The 19699-nt window shown below is 41.3% G+C and overlaps 1 protein-coding gene across 15 annotated transcripts in view; it reads right to left on the reverse strand.

Moving 5' to 3' along the window:
- ULK4 (unc-51 like kinase 4) overlaps positions 1–19699 on the reverse strand; it is a 596488-nt gene that overhangs the window by 288045 nt on the left and 288744 nt on the right. For all 15 annotated transcript variants that reach the window (XM_078377379.1, XM_078377378.1, XM_073003534.2 and 12 more), the window contains exon 31: positions 1234–1282. In XM_078377379.1, the coding sequence (XP_078233505.1) occupies positions 1234–1282 (49 nt within the window). The remainder of the gene's footprint in view (positions 1–1233; positions 1283–19699) is intronic.

The raw sequence follows: 19699 nt of genomic DNA on the forward strand, positions 1-19699 counted from the left end.
GGCATAAAAAAATCACCATAAATTAACGAAGACTCAGAAACAGTTTTAAATGCTCGGGATCGTTGAAGCACCTTCTAACACGGGTGCACACCTGATTTGGCTTTGATCTGAGTCTTCATTAATTTATGGTGAATTTTTTTGTGCCCCATAGGAAATAATGGAACTGTCAGATTTTGACAGCTGTCAAAAGTTGGTGGGGGGAAAAATTCAGCAAAAATTAACGAAAAGTGAGATCAAAGCCAAATTAAGTTTGCACCCGTTTTAGAAGGTGCAGAAGCTATTCCAAGCATTTAAAACCTTTTTGACCCTTTTATGACACACTTAAATTTGCAAAAATTGACTTCGCTAAACCATTGAAATGCATTAAATAGGCTTCAATGCATTTCAATTGGGGAACCGCGTTTCACTCAATGATGTTTCTTATGGCGATTTTCACTTAAGGACGGCAATCCGTTCCAATTGGAATAGATTAACCGGTTTTCAATGCATTCCTATGGGAAATGGTGTTTCGCAGAACGATGGTTTCACACAGCGATGAATTTTTTGGAACCAATTAACATCGTTGTGCGAGGCACCACTGTATATAAAAATACATAATGAAATATAATAAAGTTTACTGCTAAGCACACAAAGCAGACCCATGAATTAACTTTCAGTTATCAGATATATAGATATATATACACCAAAAATAAAAATGAAAAATAAACCTTATCCATTATTGTTTTGAAACACCAAATACAGTGGTGTCCCGCATGACGACGATAATGCGTTCCGTTAAAATCACTGTACAGCAAAACCGTCATCATGCAAAAATAAAAACCCAATTGGAATGCATTGAAAACCAGTTAATGCGTTCCAATGGGGGAAATACCTGCTCGTGCAGCAAAGATCCTCCATAGGGCGGCCATTTTGTGATCCCTGTCTTGAGGAAATAGGCCCGGAAAACAGCGGGGAGCCACTTTGCAAACCCCTGATCAGCTGTTTTAAATCGTCATCTTGCGAACAATCAGTTTGTGAAGCAGGGACCTAATCCTTGTTAAAAAAAAAACCCCATAGGAAACATTGTTTTGCGATCACCATAGTGATAGCAAAAAAGGCATCATGAAGCGATTTCGTCGTTTAACGGGGTTAGTGTCTAGCAGGGCACCACTGTACAAATATATACTCTTAAAATTTATTTTTAATGGTTTGAAATATTAAAATGAAATATATTCAGAATAAACACATTCTTACCAGAATTACTTGAAAAATAGTTGAAACAAGATGATTTTCTTCAACAAGTCTGTTAAAAAAACATACACACACCTTTAAACCATTGTGGTTTAGGTATCTGGCTGCAGAGTCAAAGGTTGAATGTCTTCCCCACTGTGCCTCTTTGACAGAAGTTGGAGTAGATAATCAATTTTATAGGGTCCCTTCCAGCTCTGCAGTTCTAAGATGATGATGAGGAGGGTTGAACATGAAGCAGTGAGACTAAATCTTTATTGCTAAAATTTGTGACCAGTTTACTGTATATTTTAAAATTTATGTTTTAGAATGCTGCTTTAGAAATTACTCCATGATCAGGCTTAGAATTATATAGCAGGTAAGTAAGGAATAGTAAGTACATTAATATTTGTTAGTGGCATGTCAATCTGAGTGTATTCATTTTGGCCTCTTAGTTCAAATTATTTTACTGTCTTTTTGCCCATTTGGTAAACTTTGACATGCATCCAGAAGCAGCTTTTCATGCATACTTCATTAAGTATTTTTATCTTCTCTGAATTAACATATTGAAGTATACTGTATTAGAATCACATCCTGTGTGTCTAAGAAGTATATTAGAATCACATCCTACAGGTTTCAGCTAAAGAATGTACAATTTTATAAGGAGCGACAAAAGCCATTGTAATACCTGTTTAAACAGGTGAGATGATTAGTTGGCCTTCATGTTCTCCTAAAGCAATTGGACCTGTAAATTCACTTATTTTTCAATATTATACCTGTAAGACATTTGCCTAACCTCTTGGCTCTTGCTCATGCTGACCTGATATTTCTGAAAAAATGTTACGTGAATTTCACAACTTACAAGTTAAATATATCCCTGATAGGGTAACCAGATTGGGGTGGGGGGGAAGGATAGGGTTCCTGTCTGTTTAATAGGTACTTAGAAATCTCTTCATGGATTGCTGCCTTGTCGTGGCGAAGGGGCTTGAGTAATTCAAAGAAGATATGAGCTATGCCATACAGGGACACCCAAGACAGACAGGTCATAGTGGAGAGTTCCGACTAAATGCAATCCACCTGGAGTAGGAATTGGCAATGCCACTCCAGTATCTTTGCCAAGAATAGCCCATGATCAGAAAAAAAAGCTAAAAGATATGACGCTGGAAGATGGGACCCTCAGGTTGGAAGGTGCCCAACATGCTACTGAGGAAGAGTGGAGGACAAGTACAAGTAGCTCCAGAGCTAATGAAGTGGTTGGGCCAAAGCCGAAAGGACGCTCAGCTGTGGACGTGCCTGGAAGTGAAAGGAAAATCCAATGCTGCAAAGAAAAATACTGCATAGGAACCTGGAATGTAAGAGCTATGAACCTTGGGAAGCTGGATGTCGTCAAACAGGACATGGCAAGAAGAAACATTGACATTCTGGGCGTCAGTGAACTAAAATGGACAGGAATGGGTGAATTCAATTCAGATGATTACCATATCTACTATTGTGGGCAAAAAGCCCGTAGAAGGAATGGAGTAGCCCTCATAGTCAACAAAAGAGTGGGAAAAACTGTAATGTGATATAATCTCAAAAATGATAGAATGATTTCAATATAAATCCAAGGCAGACCTTTCAACATCACAATAATCCAAGTTTATGCACCAACCACCAATGCTGAGGAGACTGAAATTGATCAATTCTATGAAGACTTACAACACCTTCTAGAACTGACACCAAAGAAAGATGTTCTTCTCATTCTAGGGGATTAGAATACTAAAGTAAGGAGTCAAGAGATAAAGGGAACAACAGGTAAGTTTGGCCTTGGAGTTCAAAACAAAGCAGGGCAAAGGCTAATCGAGTTTGGTCAAGAGAACAAGCTGGTCATCACAAACAGTCTTTCCAAGAACACAAGAGGCGACTCTACACATGGACATCACCAGATGGGCAATACCATAATCAGATTGATTGTATTCTCTGCAGCCAAAGATGGATAAGCTCTATACCAGGGGTGTTCAACCTTTCACCTTCCCTGGGCCACATTAGAAGATAAAAATTTGGTTTGGGCCGCACATACATTTGGTTTGGGTCGCATGGGAGGGCAGCCCTAGCCGTCCTCTGCAGCCCCGCTCCAAGCGCGCTTACCGGCAGCTGCGATCTCAGACAGCACAGGCTGCCAGCTTCGATTCCGGTGGCTTTATGGGGCCGGGAGGGGGTCCACCTATTGACAGGGACAGTGCAATGCAGTCACATAGCTCCCTGTCCCCTCCCCTCCCACTCCTTCCTTCCTTCCCTCTCTGCCCCTCTACTGTTGTGACATGCCCCGGCCACATTCCGGCCGCAAGCGCCAGCAGTGTAACTTGAAACTTTGGAATTTCTTTTAAAATAAAAAATTGCATTGGGCCGCATTATGAGTTGAACTGGGCTGCATGCGACCCTTGGGCAGCAGGTTGGACATACCTGCTCTATACAGTCAGCGAAAACAAGACCTGGAGCTGACTGCGGCTCTGATCATCAGCTTCTCACAGCAAAATTCAAGCTTAAACTGAAGAGAGTAGGAAAAACCACTGGGCTACTCAGGTATAATCTAAACCAAATCCGTTAAGAATACACAGTGGAACAGATTTAAAGAACTAGATTTGGTGGACAGAGTGCCTGAAGAACTTTGGACAGAGGCTCATAACATTGTACAGGAGGCAGCAACAAAAAACATCCCAAAGAAAAGGAAATGCAAGAAAGCAAAGTGTCTGTCCAACGAGGCCTTTCAAATAGCAGAGAAGAGAAGGGAAACAAAATGCAAGGGAGATAGGGACAGTTACAGAAAATTGAATGCAGACTTCTAAAGAACAGCAAGGGGAGACAAGAGGGCTTTCTTAAATGAACAATATAAAGAAAGAGAGGAAAATAATATAAAAGGAAAAAACAGAGATTTGTTAAGGAAAATTGGAGATATCAAAGGAACATTTGTGTAAACATGGATATGATAAAGGAAACAATGGGAGGGACCTCACAGAAGCAGAAGACGTCAAGAAGAGGTGGCAAGAATACACAGAGGAATTATACCAGAAAGATTTGGATATCCCAGACAACCCAGATAGTGTGGTTGCTGACCTTGAACCAGAAATCCTGGAGAGTGAAGTCAAGTGGGCCTTAGAAAGCTTGTCTAACAACAAGGCCAGTGGAGGTGATGGCATCCCAGTGGAACTATTTAAAATCTTAAAAGATGACTCTGTTAAGGTGCTACATTCAATATGCCAGCAAGTTTGGAAAACTCAACAGTGGCCAGAGGATTGGAAAAGAAAGGACTACTCTAGGACTACTCTAGGCATCAGAGCGATGCCCCCAATGGGCGAAAATCGCAGAGCGAAGGTCGGTAAGCGGTTCGCTTACCGACCTTCGCTTTGCGACCCGCCGATCAGCTGTTCCGCGGCTTCAAAATGGCTACCGGAACAGCCGAAATGGCCGGGCGCAGCGTTTTTGCGCCCTTGGTAAGCAAGGGGAGGGCGCGAAAATGCTGCCGGAACAGCCGAAATGGCTGCGCGCAGCGTTTTCGCGCCCTCCCCTCGCTTACCAAGGGCACAAAAACGCTGTGGCCGGCCATTTCGGCTGTTCCGGTGGCTATTTTGGACCCGCCGGACAGCTGATCGCAGCCATTTTCGCGCCCTCGTTCAGCGAGGGGAGGGCGCGAAAATGGCTGCCGGCCATAGGGAAGCATCGCTGAACGGTGAGTATTCGGCCCAATTGGAACGCATTAAACACTGTTTAATTCGTTCCAATTGGTTTTTTTCTTACCGCTCAGTGATGTTTCACACAGCGAGGGTTAATCCGGGACGGATTAACCTTGCTGTGCGAGGCACCACTGTATATACATTACTGAAACAGCGGCGTCTACGTTGGCTTGGGGATGTTGTGAGAATGGCTGATGGTTGGATTCCAAAAGATTTCCTGTATGGAGAATTAGTGCAGGAAAAGCACCCCAGAGGGAGACCACAGCTGCGATACAAGGACAATTGCAAGCAGAATCTGAAGGCCTTATGAATGGACTTCAACTGATGGGAAACCCTGACATCTGAGCGTTCCGCCTGGACGCAGGCGTTGCTTCATGGCCTCGCTCAATTTGAAGAGACACTTGTCCAGCAGGCCGAGGCAAAAATGGTCACAAAAGCCGCAAAATCAGGGAGCTGGACAGGGAACAGATTGTATTTGTCTTCAATGTGGAAGGGATTGTCACTCTTGAATTGGCCTTCTCAGCCACACTAGATGCTGCTCAAAGTCCTCCATACACAGCACGTTACCATAGTCTCTTGAGACTGAAGGATGCCTAGTCTAAAAAGGACATTTATACTAGGGTTTGTACTCAGAATGTCCTGAGTAATTGATTTAAATAGGTAGATAAAATGATCACAGAAGAGAAAATATTTTAATAAAATGCTCATTTCCCCATTTATCCATGCAGATGCAACTTTTAAAATAATTGGTATAACACATACTTTTTTAAATATAATGTAGAAAACTGTGACCAGGAGCTTAGTCTAATATCAGCTCAAACTACAACACAGCCACTGAATCAATGGAACTTATGTAAGAACTCATCAAATTCAGTGCATCTAGTCTAGCTGGGACAAATAAACGGGTTTAGGCTCAGATGAGCTATTTCACTACTGTACCTGCTATCGATTTGTTAATTGGAGATGAGAAATTTCCAAGTACCTGCTCCTTAAAACTGAACTACTCCTTAAAACTTGGACTTGGAACCTTGAATATTCCTTAAAACAGATGATTCCTTTGAACAGAAGAATATCCTCTGAAAGCCCTTCAAATTTAGTGCTACAGTACACTGCAGGAATGTTGGTAAGTCTTCAAACCTGAGTCCAGGTCCAAGTTCAAATCTTTGGTATCAAGACTACAGTCAAGTCCCAAGTCTTTGGTACCATGTCCCAGGCCACAAGTCCAAGTCCCAAGTCTTGGATGGAGGCCAGGAGGGGACATTTGCATAGGCAGCAGGTCTGGTTCCCTTTTCTGGAGATGCCCCCTGCTTGTGTGCATACTGAGAAGTAGTGAACCTGGCTCCCCACCCCCACTGCCTACCTGCTCCTTCTGTCACACCATCACAATCCCGGCACCTACCTGTTACTGCCGCCACCACATGCTGCTGTCCTCAGAAACGAGCAGTATGCTCAACTTTCTTTCCAGAAGCCAGCCCCCCCACCCCCACTGCCTACCTGTTCCCACCACTGCTACCCTGCCACCACTACCACCACGGAGCCTACCTGCTCCTGCTGCCGCCACCACACAGCACTGTCCTCAGAAGCAAGCACCAGGCTCAGCTTTCTTTCCAGAAGCTAGGCCTGCTAGTTGCTTCTAAGGATAGTGATGTGTGATGGTGGCAGAAACAGGTCGGCACCAGTGAAGCAGTGGTGGTGGGACTTGACACACGACTTGGAAAAATTGTTCTAAGTCGCATGTCAAGTGTGAGTTATTGGGGGTAAAGCCCGAGTTGAGTCCAAAAGAAGTCACTGGTGCAACTTAAGTCTGACTCGACAACATGTCTTGATTCCCATGTCCCCATTCCTAGTACACTATAGCCTCAAAGGAGCTGCTATTAAAAATTAAGCCACCAACATGGAAAACAACTGACAAATAAGGTATTATAATCTGCTTGTTGTTGTTTAGTCATTTAGTCATGTCCGACTCTTCGTGACCCCAGGTCAAATTCCAGTGTGCCTGGGACTTTTTTGGGTATGGTTGTTACCGGAGCCACTGACCATTTTCGAGATGGCCGAATTAAAGAAGTGGAAACGTCCTCTCGGTATCGAGAAGGGGTTGCCAGCAGTGGCGGTGCAGGAGAGTGTCAGGCTAGTGGAGGGTAGTTCGGCCCCCTGTATTCATCTTGGTAGCCATAACCATGGCATGGATATGGACGATACCGATCGAAGTAATGATAGCCATATGGTACTTCGGGATGGTAAAATTGTTTGACATGTCCGTAAGGTTAGTGTAGAGAGCTATGTTCACGCTTGTCCGGTCTCTTTTTAGGAGTGCATTGCACGGACTCCTGTTCCGATTCAATATCAGTGTCTGCCCGCCCTGAAAATCAAGTGCTTGAATATGCCATGGCTGGGCTGGAAGGTGCATCAGCCCCAAATCAGTCATGAGAGAACTGGGCTGGAGGAACTGTGCGCTGCTCTGCTGCTGAGAGCCCAGGGTCTTCTCTTAATGATTCCTCTACTGGTATTGTGACCGGAGGAAGGCGTATTGCGGTTGGCTTGGCTGCTTTCTTTTCTTTTTAATTCTTATCCTTTTCCTTTTTCTTTTTTTGCAGGGTCCTTGGATTGCGTTTGAGCCTTTGCAGAGGTTGATTTAGATTTTTTTTAGAGTCTTTAGATTTGGTGAGTATGGATATCAAGCTGGATTGAGATTGTGCAACCGGACTGGAAGCAGTTTTCGCAGCCTCTGGGCGAGGAGGGTTAGACAAAGGAGAGGTGTGTGCCTCCATAGGATTCAGACTTTTCATAGAGAAAAGATCTTAATCTCTGCAGCCTAAGCTTAATCACTTGTTTAGATAGGCTCCTGCATGCTGTGCACGATTGGGTCTGGTGGAATTCCCCCAGACAAAATAAGTATTTATTGTGTTCGTCTGTAAGAGGGATTTTAGCAACAAACAGAACACCTCTTAAAGCCCCGAGGGGCCATAAAACATAGGAAGAAAAAAGGGATAAAAGGGGGAAGGCAGGAAGCCAGGAAAAAGAACAAAATAAGGTTCTAATTGGTCTAGGGGAAAAACAGTATGATTGAAGATCGAAAAACAGAAAAGTTAGCAAATATAAAGGCTTTCTGTAATCACTCTAGTGTTCCTCACATCCTAACTGAATGGCAGAGAGAAAGGAACTGAAAGGAGGATTGAGGAGGAGGAGCTAGTACCCTGGGGGGGGGGTACTAAATTGTTACTCTTTTTAAGCTCTAGAAACTTCCAAATGTCCTGTGCAGGCACAGAATAAACCCATTTGTGTGCATTCACAGAGGCCACTACAAAGAACCAAAGGGGTGAGCTAGATTACAGCAGGGAGGAATATAACCATGCCAGAACAATAATGAAGTAGTCTAAGATAGATAACATCTGCTTTGATAAGACAGGAAAAGAATTTTCCCATTCTATTCCGTTTCCAAACAATGAATGGAATTTTTAATGAGTAATTGTTCTTTGATCCTGTACTCTATTTCCTATGCAACTACTGAGGTCCGCTCCTGTTACATCTAATAACTGTTACACCAAATAATGTTATTTAACCCCAAGACACAACCCAATAGCTTCTGTACCATGTGATTTTAAAAAATCTTTTAAATTTGCAGCCACATCTGTTATACTAATATAATACGATACAACAGTGGTGGGGCTCATAAATAAGAACAATGAGTCTGCTTATAGAAGAGAAGTACATGGGTTGATACTTTGGTGTAAAGAAAATCATCTCACACTTAACATTACAAAAACTAAAGAACTCATAATTGATTTTAGGAGGAAAAGAAATGTACATTTACCACTGTACATAAATGGCGAGGAAGTGGAGAGAGTTGGTAGTTTTAAATTTCCGGGCACTTACATCTCAGAGGACCTCTCATGGACTATAAATGCCAACATGCTAGTGAAGAAGGCACAGAAGAGGCTGTATTTCCTGAGAATGCTCGGCAAGTTAAATTTATCTCAGCATTTACTTCTGTCATACTATCATAGCACCATTGAGAGTGTCCTAACCTATGGCATTCTGGCATGGTTTGGGAGTAGCTCTGTAGCAGACAAAAAAGCTCTACAGAGAACCATTAAACTTGCCCAGAATATCATCGGGCTCCAGCTACCAACCCTGGATGACATCTTCACATCCCGCTGTCTGAGGAAGTCACACAGCATCAGGAGAGACTCTTCCCATCCTGCTTATAACTTTTTTGAACTGTTGCCGTCTGGCAGAAGATATAGAACAATTAAGACTCGGACCACACGTTTTCTGAATAGCTTTTATCCCAGAGCTATAATTGCACTTAATAATGAGCATAAAGACCATAAGTAGTGAATAGTTAGCTGGACTGTGTTACTTGGCCTGCAATGTAGATGTTTGTATTTTTAGTGGGGGACTTTTAGTGGGTGGGGAGTGTGGGGGATTTTTTTTAGTGGGTGTGGAGTCTTTGGGGAATTTTATGTGTGTGCATGTGTCTGGTCTCTGGATGTCTGTGAATTTCATTGTATGGGTATACAGTAATGTATATACTGACAACAAACAAACAAACAAACAAACAAACAAACAAACAAATAAATAAATAAATAAAATATACTAAAGAAATATAGCTGGGAGTGGCCAACTGGTTTACTGTAGAACAGCATTCCACACAGGGATGAGAGTTACAGTATAAACAAACTCCCAACCCTGTAATTCAGTAGAAACTGTCAGGCCAAATTATCGTACTGGGAGCCCTCAAAGTTGCAGAAGATAGAGCAATCCTCTTACTTCCATGCCAGTCCCATCCTACTTCTTTGAAACTCGTAAAAAAATGGCCAATGCACCTTGGGAGCTGTGAGGATTCCCTGCAACTTGCAAAGGCGCATGAAGAAATGGCTTCTATTGCAGGCTGCCTCCATACATTCTTTAAGGAGGTAGCCTCTGATGGATGCTCAGAGAAATAAAATAGACCAGAATCTTATTGCTGATCTATGTTTGCAGAAAGGAAATTGCATAAGTAAATTGCCGCTTGTTAGCAAGGTACTGGTTATGCTCCTGGGCACATGCCTGATCATGGGATTGTTTGCATACTCCAGAACACACCTAGCACCTTGATAACAAGTAGTAGTTTGCTGCCAGAACTTATGTGATTTCCCTTCCATAAGCATAAACTGGCAATAAGATTCTGGAAGAATCTTAGGTGAATTATCTAAGGGTTCTGGATATTCCTCTCTAAGTGTACAGTATTTTTCCATGTATAAGACACTACTTTTTCCTAAAATCATTACACTAAAATTTGAGGGGCGTCTTATATACGGAAGTAAGCTGAGGAGAGAACAAAATTGGCTATACCTCGTCTCTGTAAACAGGCTTCCTTCAATCACGAGGCTTAGCTTCCTACAGTCAGGAGACTTTGCTTCCTCCAATCACGAGCCTTATGGAACTGACGTCAGCTGATGCTGAACAAACCAATTGGAATACACCTCGTTGGAGATGGAGTCTGTAGGCTCAGATGCAACAGGGACTCGAAATGTCCAAGTGTTCTGAACCCAGAGGCTGAATACTGAAAGCTAAGTTAAGATTTCTAATTTTGGGTTAGAAAAGTGGGTGGGGGTCTTATACATGGGGATGTCTCATACATGGAAAATACAGTATTTATAGAGCAGAACTTGGACCACCTATCATAAAACTAGGTTTTTAAAGGAATTATATGCTAGTTATCCTTTGGGGACAGTGTGTACTGAAAAAGAATGCAAAAACTAAGGCTACTAATGAATAAAACCCTCATTAACATTATTTTAAGAATATTTTTAAACATACTGTTTCAAGAACCTTTTTCCAGGGATCAATTGAATGATATAAAAACAGCAATATTATGTTAATTTTAATATATTATTTTAACCTCTCAAATCAGCTAGGAAGGACTGATTTAAATCAAAACATTTAAATTTTAAATAGCCTGTATTCTGAGATTGTATTACTAAACTCACTTGATCATGAACCAGAACTGTGATTTGAAACCAGAGATATTTTGGGGAGGAATGCCAATAAAACTATTTCTGTAACCAAAAGAAAAGAAAATATTTAGTATACAACCAAGAAAACTCTGTTAACAACAGGAGAGAAGCAAAAATAGATGACAGAAATCAGGTAAGAATCATGAATACAATGTTTCAATAACTGGTATGGGGGGAGAGACAAGACTACTACACTGATAACTTCGGTAAAGAAATACAAAACAATGAAAAAGGAAAAACAACCACTCTTCCATAAGATCCAAGAACTCAAAAGGAAATTTAAACTAGGAATGCTGAAAGAAAGTATATTATCTGATCAGGATAAAACAAAGATAAGTTGGAGAGAGTTTACAGGACTATACAGAAAAGAAACAAAAATGATAAATTCCTTTTAAAAAGAATCCTTTGATGAACAACTTGCAGTTTTAGAAACTGAAATGAAATCTGATCTCCAAGCAATTGAAAGACATCACCAGGAACAGATGGGATATCAACAGAGCCATTCCAAGATATAGAGACTGAATCTATCAAAATCCTATCAAGAATACACCAACAAGTGTGCAAAATAAAACAGTGGCCCAAAGACTGAAAATGCATAATATTCATCTTAAACTCAAAGAAAGATGATGCCAAAGAGTGCAGTAACTGTAAAATCATGGCATTACTTTCTCATGCCACAAATTGATGGTCAAGATTTTACAAGAAAGACTTTTAAATCGAGAAGAAAAAGTGCCAGGTGCTCAATATGGATTCAGAAGAGGTAGGGGCACAAGAGAACATATTAGAAATATACATTGGCTACCAAAGAATCCAGAAGAAAGTCAGTTTCTGCTTTACAGATCACAGCAAACCCTTTGTGTGGATCATGGAAAGCTATGAAATTTTCTAAAAGAAATGACAATGCCACAACATTTGATTGTCCTGATGCATAACCTGCAGTGTACACAAAAAGCTACTTTCATGACAGAATATGGAGAAACAGAGTGGTTTCCCATTGGCAAACATATCCAACAAGAGCACATTTTACCTCTCTATCTGTTCAATCTATATGCAGAAAATGTATGCAGATTTACAAGTTAGATGATTTAGATTCATATGGAGGAGGAAGAAAAACTAATGGGAAAATCAGTAATTTAAGATATGCTGATGGTATGATATTGCTGGCAGAAAGCATCAGTGATTGACAACAACTCCTGGTGAAGTTGAAATAAGAAATTGCTAAAGCAGAATTGCAGTTGTACATTAAGAAAACAGAAATCATGACTACAGAAGTAGTACAGGATATTAATATGGACAATGAAAAAATCAAAGTGTCAAAAATTTCTATACTAGCTTCAATCATGAATCAAAACAGAGACTGTAGTCAAGAAATCAAAAGAGTGAAACTTGGAACAGCTGGTATGAAAGAAGTAGAAAAGATTACTGTTGGAGACCAAGGCAAACACTATCCATACAACAGCATTTGAACTTATGATGTACAGACGTGAATACTGGACAGTGAAGTAAGCTTGTAGAAAACATAAAACAGCTCACTGAAATGAAAGCATTTAAAAGCCTTGTGGTATAGTGTTTAAATGGCAGAACAGTAGCTAAAACTCTACTCACAACCTGGATACAATCCCAGGTAGCCGGCTCGAGGATCATTCGGTCTTCCATCCTTCTGAGGTCAGTAAACTGAGCACCCAGCGTACAGGGTGGGGCAATGTCTAGCATGCATAATGAAACTGTAAAGAGCCCAGAGACTACTTTAACTGCTCTGTAGTGATATATAGAGGGGGCTTCCGGTTCCGGTCGGGTAAGGATGACTCCCTTATCTGGTAGACTCGCTGATTTCATTCCTCAATAATTTAATTCCTTGTTTATGGTGCCTCCCTAGAAGATACTGTACAAGGCTCTATGTTTGGCACTCTGCTGTCCTTAGCGGGCAGCTAGACCGAAGTGTCAACTCTAGATGAAATAAGAATAAATCACTGAATTGCTTGCCCGCCAGAAGGAGTGGTCTCCTACTCCTACTCCTCTGAAATAGTAATTTATTATCCTGATAACAACAGTGAGAAGAGGAGTGGAGAAGGACTTGGAGACAAGGATAAAAGGAAGGAAGTAACATTCCAGAGTCATTGGTTAAGTAAGACAGAGAAGTGGATTGATTTAGATGAGAAGCCACAATACGGAAGCCTTGCTACCTCTTACATAGAACGCGTGGTGATTAATCTTAACATGATGTTGGATTGTAAAGCAAATGTGGTGCCTATAGCCTTAAGAAACTAGGAGCTTGCAGACTTTACCCTAATGTCTCCGGTACTGCAATCACTACAAAAGGCTAAAATCACAGATTTTGTTAAATCATGGACATATGGTACTCGAAAGAATGATCAGGAAGAGCTTGGCACTCAAAGGTCCTTAAGAAATTCAGTAATTGATTTACCAGAGTGTATTGCAAATGACCTTCAGATTCAAGAGAACAGCTATATATCAGGGGAGATTGATGTGGACTTTGGACGATGCATGCAGCCAGATGTATATTCCCCATTCAACCCTCCCACCCTGGGTCCTGAACCAAATTAAGAAGCAAAAAGCTGTAATGATCAAGATAATGGTTGTGAACCAAAAGAATTCATTAATGATGTACATCAACATCCCATGCCAGATAATAACAGCTATAAGACTATCAATGAGCCACATTGTAACACCAATGAAGAGTCCGACATTCATAAAATAAGACACTTGATGGGAATTCAGGACCTTTTATTTGATATAAAAGACCTAATGATAGTTTTACTAGGATACTTGATGAAGAAGGAACGGTTCCTGTCCAACAGTGAATCACAGCAGAGAGATAACAACGAAGATTGTCCAGTTTTAACCCCTGATAAGTCTAAATATTATAATCTAACTCCAGATACAATAGACAGAATCGCTGGCCTTTCCTTGGAAGAGCTTTTACTTTGTGCGGATCCTAAGCGTATTATACAACATGACAATATTTCTCCAAACCCCTCCAAGAAGGATGCAGAGGGCAATAACCAACCTCCCGGTGTAGTAAAGGATAACTTAAATAGATCTATAGAGGATATTGGAGTGCCATTGGGCTCAGCAAAAATTATGGGTAGTAAGGTCTCTGGTAAGAATGAGCCAAAAAGGAAGCTGGGCAAAAATAGGGGTAGAGATAACAAGGGTGGTAGGAAGAAGGTAACTCTACCAAGTGGGAAGAGTAGGAACTCAAGGAAGAGTATCAATTTTGGCCCACTTTTCAAACTACTGGACGGAGCTGATTGTTCTAGTCCTTCCCTAAAACAGCCAAAAAGGTGATTGCAGTTAGGAAGGATAGAAATGACACCAAGAATAATCTCCAATACAAAATGGAATTACCCAAGACTCAGAGAAGGGAGGATATAAAGAATTCTAATAAAGTGGAAATGTTAATTCCAGCTACAAAATATGATCTAAGACAACCTGCCCTAGAAATAGAAAGGGTAGCCCCTAGGAAAGCAGGATTCCCCCATGAGAAGAGTTCCCCCGATATAGTATCAGATATATCAACAGAGCCCATGGCTCAAAGACAGCAACAAGGGAACAAGGCTCTTCAGGAGGGTATGCCAATATCAGTTATAATTGGTAATCGGAATAGAAACAGACGGGTAGGGTTCATGAGAGGGAGATCAGGTGGAAAGAAGAAAATAAATAGCCGTGAAAACAACAACAATGGGTTGATGGATAAGAAATTCAACCAGGGATATAGGAGGCTGCATACTGAGTGGCAAGAATAGGCCAATGGCTGGCCTCAAGGGAGATCATATTACAATTGACCCTTATCCTATATCTTGGAATGTCATGGGGTGGGCAGGTAGAGTGAGGGATGACTGTGTACGTACATATCTAAGCAAGCATGACATCTTATTGTTGCAAGAGACATGGATCACCGAGTCTCCAACTTTAGAAGGTTTCAAAGCCTATGGAATAAGTGCAGAATCATCTAATCATGGTAGGGCTAAGGGGGGACTAGGAATATTAATCTCCACTGCATTAAAAGTTAAAAGTTAATGTTATACCTTCTAACTTACAATCAGCAATGGCGATAATAGTGCAACATGAGCCGATATCCTGTGTTATAATAAATGTATATCATACCCCACTGAAAACTAAACAACAAATAGAAACTGAATGGAGGAATTTAGAAGCTTATTTATGGCAAATAATTATAAAATATCCGAAGGCATTTCTTATAGAGGGAGGCGATTTCAATGCGAGAATTGGGCAAGATGAAAGTAGCTTTTATAAGAGATATAAGTTATGCCCCTCTGAAGGTGGAAAAGCCATGCTTCCCCTCCAAAGGAAGTCCAAAGATGGTAAGATAAACTACGCTGGTCATATGTTATTTCAGGTGGTAAATAAAATGAGTCTGTGTATACTAAACAGATCTTATCCAAATGACCACCCGGCTGAATTCACGTATTGGTCTGGGGAAAGGATGAGCATTTTGGATTATATCATAGTTTCAGAAAAAACGGTGGGATGTATTCATTCATTTGAAGTTAGTGGATTTTTTGATAGTGATCATCTGCCCCTCAATATGCTTTTTAAAATACCGGGTTTAAATCCACGTATCAATGTTCAATACAAGGAAGTTTTGACACGATGCAGAAATAGAGTGAGAGTGGTTAGATGGAACAAAAATACAGACAGTAGAATAGCTGAACTTTTAGGCTCAGAACACACGACTGAAATCTTAACAAAGGCTTTGGACCAAGAAAATGTGGATAGGTGTTTGGAGGGGTATGAACTTTTAACACAGGATATTTACAGGATAATCAACGAAGTGAATACTGCTGGCACTAGACTGGATAGTCATCGAGAGACCGGTTGGTTTGATAGGGACTGCAGAGAAGCCAAAAGAGAGTTGAGGAAAAGCTACCTTACTTATAGAACTAAACCAGAGGAATTTACATCCTCAGTTTTGAAACAACAAAAGGCACAGTATAAATCTCTCAAGAAAAAAGAAAAAAGAAGCAATAGAGAGAGCATGGAGACAATTATGTGAAGCTGTGAGGTTAAAAAATTCCTCCTTGTTTTGGCGATTTGTTGCTGATTGTCCTAATAGCTCCCATTTAGTACTGAATGCACATATATTGCCAGAAACATGGGAATCTTTTTTCAAAACTAAATATACTAAGTCAGATATGGAAGAAGAAGGTAGTCCAGAGATAGGAGAGCTGCCGCAATGGCCACCAGTGAGCACCACAGAAGTAAAACACCTGATTCAAACCCTGAAGATAGGTAACGCGCCTGGCACTGATCTGATTACACCTGAATTAATTAAAAAACATCTTGATTGGTGGGTTCCAGTAATTGCAGCCTTATTTACAGCCATTGATAAAACCGGGGAAATTCCTAAGGATTGGGGTACTGCCATCATAATCCCTATACAGTGGACCCTCGACTTACAGACGGCTCGACTTACAGACTTTTCGAGTTACAGACTTCTCTGGCTGCAAAATTTAGATTCGACTTGCAGCCAGAGAATCGACTTACAGACCAGAAAAAAACCAAAATGGAATAAAAATAGAATAAAAACCACTGGTTATGGGATTACCATATTTTTTGCACCATAAGATGCACTTTTTCTCCCAAAACAAGTGGGGGGAGAAGTGTATGCGTCTTATGGAGCAAATACTGTCCCCTCCACGCCACCATCGCTGGCTTCCGAGGCCTGCGGAGGCCTCAGCAGGCCCCGTGGGGGCCTCCCCCAGGCACCATCGCTGGCTTCCGAGGCCTCTGGAGGCCTCAGCAGGCAACGTGGGGGCCTCCCCCAGGCACCATCACTGGCTTCCGAGGCCTCCGGAGGCCTCAGCAGGCCCCATGGGGGCCTCCCCCTGCCACCATTGCTCACTTCCGAGGCCTCCGGAGGCCTCAGCAGGCAACGTGGGGGCCTCCCCCGGCACCATTGCTGGCTTCCGAGGCCTCCGGAGGCCTCAGCAGGCCCCGTGGGGGCCTCCCCCAGGCACCATCGCTCGCTTCCGAGGCCTCTGGAGGCCTCAGCAGGCCCCGTGGGGGCCTCCCCCAGGCACCATCGCTGGCTTCCGAGGCCTCCGGAGGCCTCAGCAGGCCCCGTGGGGGTCCCCCACCACCACCATCGTGGCTTCTGAGGACCTCCAGGAGGCTTTCCACTGGTAAGGTGCTGCTTTTTACTTTTTTAAAAAATGTTCTGGGTGGGTTTTGTAGGGTAGATTTGGGCTGGGGGTATGTTTCTATGTTGCTTTGTGTTTTGGTACTTTTTTTTGCAGTCCCAGCATAGGACTTGCTCTGTTTATTTATTTTTACTTTATTTTTTGGTATTTAAAAATTAGTTGCTGCTTTTTACTTTTTAAAAATGTTCTGGGTGGGTTTTGGAGGGTAGGTTTGGGCTGGGGGGTATGTTTCTATGTTGCTTTGTTTTTGGTGATATTTTTTGGCAGTCCCAGTGTGGGACTTGCTCTGTTTATATATTTTTATTTTATTTTAATTTTCGATATTTAAAAATTAAGTGCGTCTTAACGTCCGGTGCGTCTTATGGAGCGAAAAATACGGTAATCGGTTTTCAGTGCATTGTAGGTCAATGGAGATTCGACTTACAGACTTTTCGACTTGCAGCCACCATTCCAATATGGATTAATTCCTTAAGTAGAGGGTTCACTGTATATAAAAGAGGCAACAAAGACCAGCCCTCTAACTACAGGCCTATAAGTTTACTTAACGTGATAAGTAAACTATATGCTAGACACCTTCATTGGAAACTGAAAGATTGGATAGACCAAGAGTCCCTTATGGCTAAGGAACAGGCTGGATTTAGAGAGGCCCATTCGACCTTGGACCAAAGTATAATCCTGGAGCACTTAATTATGAAATACTCCTCTAAAATTTCGGTGTCTCTGTATGCAGCTCTTATTGATTTTAGAGCTGCATTTGACTCTATTTCAAGAAACATACTATGGAAAAAATTAGCTAATATTAATATTGATAGGCGTTTATTATTCTTGATTCAAGCTTTACATAATAATACATCAGTAAGAATTAGAGTTAATCCCCAAGGACACCTTACAGCACCTGTTAAAACTGAAAAAGGGGTTAAACAGGGCTGCATTTTGGCGCCCTTGTTATTTAATCTTTATATAAATGATTTAGTAATAAATCTAAATAATATGGACTTTTATCCACCTAAGTTGGCAGATAAACACATTTCCATTTTATTATATGCCGACGATGCAGTACTACTCTCGAGAACCCCAATGGATTAAAAAGAATGCTGTGGGCTCTTGCTGAATTTTGCCATCACAATCAATTATAAGTAAACTATGACAAAACCAAGGTAATGGTATTTGCTGAAAGACCTAAAAAGTATATTTGGAAATTAAATGAGGTACGTATTGAGAAAGTACAATACTACAAATACTTGGGTCTGATAATCCAAGCAAATGGTAAGAGAAATGTGCATATAAAACATGCAATAACAAATGCCCAAAAAAGCATGGGAGCTATACAAAAAATTTTCTGGACGTGGGGGGGAAGAAATGTCACATCTGCTATTCAATTTTATATGATGAAATCGTTAGCACAGATGACCTATGGAGCCCCATTTAGTATACCAGCAAACTTGACTGTTTTGGAAAGACAGCAATCAAAATTTCCAAGAGCTATATTACAGCTTCCTACATGTGCATCAAACTCAGCCATAAGGTTGGAAGCTGGGCTAGTAACTGTTGAGGCCAGGCTATGGATAGCTGCTGTAACATACTGGCTAAAACTGAATCATAATACCTCAGGGCTAGTCTATTTGACATTGCAAGATTGCTTTGTCCCAACATGGCGGAAAATGCTGGAACGTAAGCTGGGGTATTATGGATTTTCACAACAATATCTACTGTCAATGGATATGATCCAAGCAAAAAATTTGATTAAGCAAAGGATTCTAGATATAGAAAGACAACATGATATAAACAAGGCCAAAGGATTTATTAAAATAAACTCCCTGAATAGATTGCTACCTATGCCGTACTTAAATGATTTAGAGTATTGTGAAAATAGAAGGGCTTTCATGTTATTATGCATGGACTTGTTGCCATCTGCGGTGCTGCTGGGAAGGTACAATAATACCCCCTACGAGAGTCGGTTATGTGTATGTGGTGAGGGGACTATAGAGACACTGAGTCATGTTATCCTAGAGTGTAAAATTTATGAGCAGATTCGGGAATGGCTCATAAAACTTTGCATACCTTCTTTGGATGGCAGAGATAGAAAGGAAATAATGTGTGGGTGTAACACTTCAGATATATCACAAGAAAGTAAGTTTCACTGGAAAAGACAGCCACTTTTGACTTTCTAATCGCTGATCACCCATCTTCCTCACTTGTTTTAGCAGGTGATTTTAATGCCAGATTGGGCTTCAGCAACGATGCTCAATCTGATCATATGATGTGGGGCTCTGATGCTTTAATACCACCTCCCTTTTGAGATTCTAGGACATCTAAAGACCCAACAATCAATCAGGTAGCACATCATATGGTCAACCTTTGTTGTAGTTATAATTTGAGAATTCTCAACGGATCTAGAATTAGCACTTATTTCGGTGACCGACCTTTCTATCATCCAGGGGTATGAGTGTGGCAGATTACATTTTAATCTCCCCTGACTTGCTTCCCAAACTTGTGAACTTTACGATTGGTTCTTGTTCTGAAAGTGACCATCAATCTGTTTTTGTATCTTTATTTTGGGAGCTTCCCCTCTTAACTAATACTATTACTCCCCCTGCCT

Source organism: Pogona vitticeps, chromosome 6 (assembly GCF_051106095.1).
Source record: "Pogona vitticeps strain Pit_001003342236 chromosome 6, PviZW2.1, whole genome shotgun sequence".
Lineage (NCBI taxonomy): Eukaryota > Metazoa > Chordata > Lepidosauria > Squamata > Agamidae > Pogona > Pogona vitticeps.